The following is an 8764-nucleotide window of genomic DNA, read 5'->3' as shown; positions in this document are numbered from 1 at the left end:
TTCGACGACGGGCACACGGCTCCACCAATCCAATGCGATTGTGGCATTCCGATGCAGTGGTGTAAATTACGGGTGTGTTCGCAAATTCACTCTGGAGTGCCAGAGTGCGCTCTGGGCGTTCGTAAATTCAAAGGATTGTCAGATTGTACGTTCATAAATTCAGAGCGTTTCGCTCTCGGAGCCATCAGAGCGCCGAGGAGTAGGGTTGATCCTACCAATGGCAGTCAAGCACCCAAACTAATGGCTAAAGTTGGCAAGCTACTTCCAGACACAAATGGAGAACACTTCACTCTGACCATTTTACTCGCCCTAGCAGAGCTGGTTAGGCTGTTTTCATGTGTTTTAGAGCGTTGTTGACTGTAACTGTGCAGCTGGCAACAATTTAATTACGTTTACCGACACCGGTCATATTCAACGGGTGTTATGCGTTCGTAAATTCCTCAGTTATTCTGAGCTCTGGCACACTCAGACGAGAGTGCTCTGAAATTGGAGTAGAGAGTGAATTTACGAACGCACCCATTTCGTGACCCGCCACATAAACTTTCCAATATATATCCGTCAATAATATAGTAGCTATTTCAGAATGGGAATCAGTGTCGAAATACATTAAAACGTGGCGTTTGTTTTGTGTTGTGTTCGCACGTCCTGAAGTGAACGATTGATGGAATTTGCATATTTCATGGAACGAAGTTTTTGCAATGTAATGCAATGTAAATACACATCCTAGCATATGTCAGATGAAAGGGGAGTTGATGCAGGTTGCTTTACGAGGACGCCACGTTTCCAGGGCCAGCATCGGACTTTGAACGCAATGCCGTCATTCTTTGTAATACAATGACATTGTGCAGTGAGCAATAATGACATCTTATACACTTGTTTGGCTGTATCAAATACCCTCATACTCGGCTAGTATTCTCTTTGATTGATATATTAAATAAAATGTAATAAAACATAGAAGAAGCAACTGCAAGCGAGAAGCAAACACATTTGAAAGCGGAAATAAGATATTGTCCTTGTTCCATACCACATTTTAGTCAGATGGACCAACCGGAAGTGTTTTTCTCAGAACCTCTGGTGTACATGTGCAACAACTGGCTGCTGCAAAATTGTGAATCTAACATAATTTCGAGAGTTGTGACGTGATTACATAATCTTAAAATTGAAGCAATGAATCCTGTCATTCGCAAGGTAGTGTGTCTTCTACTCAGAAATTGTGTTTGACACGTTTATTGTTGATGTAGCTAGCTGGCTAGTAAGACGGAAGGTCAAACATGTCAGTATATCAAAACACTTGTATATGATAGATTGTTTGTTTGTCTTCTATCCAGTTACAGGCTTCCTTCGTACTTCATTCACGTGCGTTGGACCACGCAGGATTGTTATTCGGGTAAGCTAGTTAAAAGCATATAGGCAGCCAATTGCTGGTTGTTACAGTACACAATAATTACCACATCAGGTTTCATTTGATGGGGTGGTAACTAGCGACATTTCAATGTGTCTATAATGTTTCTGATGTTTATTTTAAGGGCATCACTATCAGTGCAACATCCGATTCAGGGTAAGTCCTCCCACCAATAACAATAGTTAGTTACTGTTGTGTATCAATTTACTTTCTAGGAAAGCCTTAGGAAGTGATTATATCCTGAAAGTTATATTGCCACATATATAATTACCTAAGTGTATGTAAGCCATCTGTTTGGCTGGATAACTGTTTTCTACAGGGTGTCTGTCTTTTTCCAATGAGAGACAATACAGGACCATGCCTACTCATGGGATTGGCAAATATAAGCACCTGTTACCCAAAGAAGCGGTAAGTCCTTAGTACATCACTTATTTATACTTTCTAATACTGAAGCCACCAGCTTACACTGTTACCATGTCTACTTTCTAATAAAACATGTATTGTGCCTTCAGCCAAAGAAAAAGAAAGAGAGACAGCAGATGAAGCAGATCAAAATGGCTACATATACAGAGTACGGGACTCTGAACGTGAACGTGTCTGGGTATGACATGATCCTAGTAGAGCACTACTCCCAGTACGTCCATAATCTCTGCAACCGGCTAGGCGTCAAAGTGGCTGAGAGGTGAGAGGTAGACTTTAAGACACTGTGTTACTGGCCTCACTCAGATTTGATGGGCCAAATATCCATGTCTCTGTCGCAAAGTTCATAATGCTTCAATAGGAGGCACACATTTGGCCCTCTTGCATAGCATGGGATTACGTCATCCAATATCTTTGAATTATTGGTTAATTAACTAACCTTAAAGGGATGACCTAACACTATTCTCCTCTCAGCTATGCATTGCCCACTAAGAGCACGGAAGTCATGGTCATGCCAGAGCAAGGGACCAAGATGTATGTAGATGCCATCCTCAAGACCCATGAGCGAATTGTTCAGGTAATGGAGCGTTTTGAGTGATAATGTGTTCTCTGAACTTTTGGCAGTTGCACTGACAAACAACGTTTCACTCTAGAGAGAGCATTGATAAGTGTTTTGTTTACAGCTCAGCCAACTAAACGCCACATTATGCCCCACCTTTATGGAGGTCCTGTTAAAGAATCAGCCAGAGGGGATTCAACTCTCTGTAAAGCCGGTGAGCATATGACATCTGTGTTGTTGACCTCTGCATTACTTTTCTTTTGCCCATGGATCATATCCTATATCTACAGTATGTACACTTCTTTTGTCATTTGTTAGTAATTGTTCAGTGTCATAACACTTGCTTTTCTGTTTCCCCAGCACACAGAGGCAGATTACCAAGCCCGTTTCAAGGCGCGTCCAGAGCTAGAGGGACTGATGGCACAGATTACCTAGTGAGAGGAAAAACACTGTCCACCCCACTCTTTTACCTCAACTGTCATCTACTTTGTCACATTTGAATCTGTGGATGCCTATGCGTCTTTTTTTACTCACAATAGTGTTGTTGTTTCTTGCAATCATGACGTGTACACATTGTAAATTAATTGTGGGTGAATGTAGGACATTATACAAAAGCAGAAGAGCATACGTACATCCAGGTAGTTTTTGCAGGTGCTAGAGTTGTAGGTTAATTCATTAAAAATAAAAATGCCGCACACTGCTGCTCATGCTCTCAGTTGATTTTATTATAACTTTTGCACCCTTAGGTCTTCATCAGGCATCCATATCCCAGGTGGGGGTGGAAGGTCATTCATATACAGTGAGGGAAAAAAGTATTTGATCCCCTGCTGATTTTGTACGTTTGCCCACTGACAAAGACATGATCAGTCTATGATTTTAATGGTAGGTTTATTTGAACAGTGAGAGACAGAATAACAACAACAAAATCCAGAAAAACGCATGTCAAAAATGTTATAAATTGATTAGCATTTTAATGAGGGAAATAAGTATTTGACCCCCTCTCAATAAGAAAGATTTCTGGCTCCCAGGTGTCTTTTATACAGGTAACGACCTGAGATTAGGAGCACACTCTTAAAGGGAGTGCTCCTAATCTCATCTTGTTACCTGTATAAAAGACACCTGTCCACAGAAGCAATCAATCAATCAGGCCAAGACCAAAGAGCTCTCCAAGGATGTCAGGGACAAGATTGTAGACCTACACAAGGCTGGAATGGGCTACAAGACCATCGCCAAGCAGCTTGGTGAGAAGGTGACAACAGTTGGTGCGATTATTCGCAAATGAAAGAAACACAAAATCACTGTCAATCTCCCTCGGCCTGGGGCTCCATGCAAGATCTCACCTCGTGGAGAACGGTAAGGAATCAGCCCAGAACTACACGGAGGATCTTGTCAATGATCTCAAGGCAGCTGGAACCATAATCACCAAGAAAACAATTGGTAACACACTACGCCGTGAAGGACTGAAATCCTGCAGCGCCCGCAAGGTCCCCCTGCTCAAGAAAGCACATATACAGGCCCGTCTGAAGTTTGCCAATGAACATCTGAATGATTCAGAGGAGAACTGAGTGAAAGTGTTGTGGTCAGATGAGACCAAAATGGAGCTCTATGGCATCAACTCAACTCGCCGTGTTTGGAGGAGGAGGAATGCTGCCTATGACCCCGAAGAACACCATCCCCACCGTCAAACATGGAGGTGGAAACATTATGCTTTGGGGGTGTTTTTCTGCTAAGGGGACAGGACAACTTCACCGCATCAAAGGGACGATGGACGGGGCCATGTACCGTCAAATCTTGGGTGAGAACCTCCTTCCCTCAGCCAGGGCATTGAAAATGGGTCGTGGATGGGTATTACAGCATGACAATGACCCAAAACACACGGCCAAGGCAACAAAGGAGTGGCTCAAGAAGAAGCACATTTAGGTCCTGGAGTGGCCTAGCCAGTCTCCAGACCTTAATCCCATAGAAAATCTGTGGAGGGAGCTGAAGGTTTGAGTTGCCAAACGTCAGCCTCGAAACCTTAATGACTTGGAGAAGATCTGCAAAGAGTGGGACAAAATCCCTCCTGAGATGTGTGCTAACCTGGTGGCCAACTACAAGAAACATCTGACCTATGTGATTGCCAACAAGGGTTTTTCCACCAAGTACTAAGTCATGTTTTGCAGAGGGGTCAAAAACGTATTTCCCTCATTAAAATGCAAATCAATTTGTAACATTTTTGACATGTGTTTTTCTGGATTTTGTTGTTGTTATTCTGTCTCTCACTGTTCAAATAAACCTACCATTAAAATTATAGACTGATCATGTCTTTGTCAGTGGGCAAACATACAAAATCAGCAGGGGATAAAATAATTTTTTCCCTCACAGGGACATTTCAACATGTAAACAACATTGGTGGACATGCAGGTAATCACGCCTTTGATCTTAAATCTTTGTCCTGTGCGGGGGGTGTAAATGAGTAACATTTATATGTTAAACTGCATTGAACACATTGGCCACATTTGTAATTACCCACACAGGACAAATATTTAAGATCAAAGGCCTAATTACCTGCATGTTCACCAATGTTGTTTACATGATGAAATGTCCCTGTGGTCTGTCTAACATACAACAAAACACACAACAATACACAACTTAACCACCCCACTAATTGTATTGATCTCTATTAGACTGGCTAGCTTAGCACACCAAACATGGACATTTCAATATTGTCAGCTTGCTGTTAGCTAGTTATCGTCAAATTAGTGGATTCAGCTATTTCAGCCACACTTGTTACTGACAGGTGTATAAAATCGAGCACACAGCCATGCAATCTCCATAGACAAATATTGGCAGTAGAATGGCCCATACTGAAGAGCTCAGAGACTTCCAATGTGGCACCGTCATAGGATGCCACCTTTCCAACAAGTCAGTTTGTCACATTTCTGCCCTGCTAGAGCTTCCCCGGTCAACTGTAAGTGCTGTTATTGAGTGCTGAAGCGCATAGCACATAAAAATCGTCTGTCCTCAGTCGCAACACTCACTACCGAGTTCCAAACTGCCTCTGGTAGCAACCTCAGCACAATAACTGTTCGTTGGGAGTTTTATGAAATGGGTTTCCATGGCCGAGCAGCCGCACACAAGCCTATGATCACTATGCGCAATGCCAAGCGTCGGATGGAGTGGTGTAAAGCTCGCCGCCATTGGACTCTGGAGCAGTAGAAACGCGTTTTCGGGAGTGATGAATCACACTTCACCATCTGGCAGTCCAACGGACAAATCTGGGTTTGGCGGATGCCAGGAGAACGCTACCTGCTCCAATGCATAGTGCCAAATGTACTGAGTGGCGCAGTGGTCTAAGGCACTGCATCGCAGTGCTAACTGTGCCACTAGAGATCCTGGTTCGAATCCAGGCTCTGTCGCAGCCGGCCGCGACCGGGAGACTCATGGGCGGCACACAATTGGCCCAGCGTTGTCCAGGGTAGGGGAGGGAATGGCCGGCAGGGATGTAGCTCAGTTGATAGAGCATGGCGTTTGAAATGCCAGGGTGGTGGGTTCGATTCCCACGGGGGCCAGTATAAAAAAAAATAATGTATTCACTAACTGTAAGTCGCTCTGGATAAGAGCGTCTGCTAAATGACTAAAATGTAAAAATTTTAAATGTAAAGTTTGGTGGAGGAGGAATAATGGTCTGGTGCTGTTTTTCATGGTTCGGTCTAGGCCCCTTAGTTCCGGTGAAGGGAATCTTATCACTACAGCATACAATTCTAGATGATTCTGTGCTTCCGACTTTGTGGCAACAGTTTGTCAAAGGCTCTTTCCTGTTCCAGCATGACAATGCCCCGTGCACAAAGCGAGGTCCATACAGAAATACTTTGTCGAGATTGGTGTGGAAGAACTTGACTGGCCTGCACAGAGTCCTGACCTCAACCCCATCGAACACCTTAGGGTTGATTTGGAACGCCGACTGCGAGCCAGGCCTAATCGCCCAACATCAGTGCCCGACCTCACTAATGCTCTTGTGACTGAATGGAAGCAAGTCCCCACAGCAATGTTCCAACATCTAGTGGAAAGCCTACCCAGAAGAGTGGAGTCTGTTATAGCTGCAAAGGGGGGACCAACTCCTTATTAATGCCCATGATTTTGGAATGAGTTGTTCGATGAGCAGGTGTCCACATACTGTTGGCCATGTAGTGTAGCTACCAGTCTAGCAGTGACTACCAGGACTGTAGCGTTACCTAAAGTCGCTAATTTACCTAGTCCAGCTAACATTACGTTACCTCTTATCGAGAATTTTCCGTTTTGTTATCTGGCTGGCCGGCCTACTGGTCCAATCTGGCCGGCCCGCCAATCGGTCCAATCTGGTAAAGGGCCTCATTGGAGCTGCTACTGCTTCTCAATCTGTCACGGCTTCACCCTCAAGATTATTGGCCCATCATCCTCTGTTGGCCTATTGAGAAGCAGTAGCAGCTCCGATGCAGGAGTGGGCGGCACATAGCTCAGAGCTAGCCCACAGCGCTGACGAAGAAACCAGAGCAGTGATGAGTTCCACTCGATTGTAATTCTGAAAGTGTGGAGCCTACATGAGTTCCTGCAGTATTGCTAATATGATCATGATTGTGTCAGCTCGCTGTTTCTGATATCCCACCACCACCCCAGCCTACACCTGTCTGGGTTCTTTGTTTGATATCGCATATCGTGCTCAATGCCTGTAGTTATATTATCATCTTAATATGACGCTTGGCTCTGGCATTGAGCTACCCTGAAGGAGCAGTGCCCTAACACCAAGACTATGCATTGTTATCTTTTCTAATAAATGGTTACATGAATGTGTACATTTATTATTACAACATGTTCTGGTTCTGAAAACATAGCTTTCATTAACAGGAGATTGGACGATTTCAAAGGTACAGTGCATTCTGAGGGCAAAAAAATAACAAGAGACACAAATGTGGACAAAGTTTTATTGTATCTCATTTAACCTGCACAGACCATGGAACTTGAGGAGAGAAATAACATTAATCCATTTAAAGTAGACATAGTAAAACTGTCATTCTGCATTTGATCTAATTTCCTGGCTGTAGAGCTTGTGATTTATATAGAAATAGCTCTATGGTGATTTACACCTAAACAGTGCAGAGTGAGACAGTGGTACATATCTTTTACATAATCAATACTTTAAAGTGATAAGCAGAAAACGATGACAAACAATGGTGCTTCAATCATGTAGCTTTTTAGACAAGAATAGAACAGGAAATGACTGGTAGGGATTACAAGTAGTTCAGCGACCAACAAGTTCGACTTCAATGAATGTTTGATTAAGTACTAGCTTAAATTCAGTGGAATCTCTTTGGTTTTAAAAACACATCACTGAAAAAAAGGGGCTGCATGAATCTCCTCAATTACATCTGGATTTATCATTTTGGCTTACAGTATGTCATACATTTTTGCTAACCCTAAGGGCTGCATATCCCTGATCATGACCTTCAACCTTAGTTGGGATTGTCACAGGTAAATCACTTGCTGCATCCCAGATAGCACCCTATTCCCTATATATTGCACTGTTGACCAGGGACCAAAGTAGTGCACTATATAGGAAATAGGGTGCCATTTGGTACAAAGCCACATGCAGTTTTCTCATGGCTGCTTCTTTGGGTCCCACGGTCTATGTGACAGGTGTCTGATGACTGAAGAATATGATGTGTCTTGTCCTACTGACTGTGTTTCTACTGACTGTTTCTACTGACTGTGTTCCTACTGACTGTGTTTCTACTGACTGTTCCTACTGACTGTGTTTCTACTGACTGTTTCTACTGTCTTGTCCTACTGACTGTTTCTACTGACAGTGTTTCTATTGACTGTGATTCTACTGACTGTGCTTCTACTATGTTTCTACTGACTGTGTTTCTACTGACTGTGCTTCTACTGACTGTGTTGTAAGTCTGGGTGAATCCTGCTGCTCTGCTGTGCTGAGGGGCCAGTGAGAGACGTCACAACCAGTTGAGGAAGATTACAGTGTGTATCTGATATTGTAATTGCTCAACAATAAGTACATATCACACATACAGACACACAGACACAAAAAAAGTGGCTGCAGAAAAAGTGACACTGGTTTTCAACACCAATCCCTGGGATTTGGGAATTGACAATACTTTCCTGACATTCTTCAGCCAAAACTCCCTGGATAATTTCAACAAGCAGTCCCATGAGCAGAAACTGGAATAATGCAGCTACACACCAGCTTGGACTAAGGACCTAGTGAGCAAACTAGGAGGACTCACCACTGTACCAAAGGTAGCAGGCTTCGGGGCTTTAGCAATATCTATACTGATAGATATAGTCACGGTTGACTTCAAGACCCTGACCCCCCAAGTGAGCAACGCAGACGTTCTGCGCCATGTGTTTGC

At 43.5% G+C, this 8764-nt stretch overlaps 1 protein-coding gene across 1 annotated transcript; it reads left to right on the top strand.

Moving 5' to 3' along the window:
* The first annotated feature begins 1026 nt into the window (after positions 1 to 1026).
* On the top strand, positions 1027 to 3084 carry LOC121580361 (39S ribosomal protein L48, mitochondrial). Its single transcript, XM_041895411.2, has 8 exons — positions 1027 to 1188; positions 1329 to 1387; positions 1527 to 1558; positions 1722 to 1810; positions 1915 to 2084; positions 2297 to 2399; positions 2506 to 2595; positions 2742 to 3084. The coding sequence occupies exons 1-8, from the start codon at positions 1168 to 1170 to the stop codon at positions 2814 to 2816; spliced, it is 639 nt and encodes a 212-aa protein (XP_041751345.1). The 5' UTR covers positions 1027 to 1167; the 3' UTR covers positions 2817 to 3084.
* The last annotated feature ends 5680 nt before the right edge of the window (positions 3085 to 8764 follow it).

This window comes from Coregonus clupeaformis, chromosome 13, assembly GCF_020615455.1.
Source record: "Coregonus clupeaformis isolate EN_2021a chromosome 13, ASM2061545v1, whole genome shotgun sequence".
Taxonomy (NCBI): Eukaryota; Metazoa; Chordata; class Actinopteri; order Salmoniformes; family Salmonidae; genus Coregonus; species Coregonus clupeaformis.
This window is presented reverse-complemented; position numbering and strand designations above follow the sequence as displayed.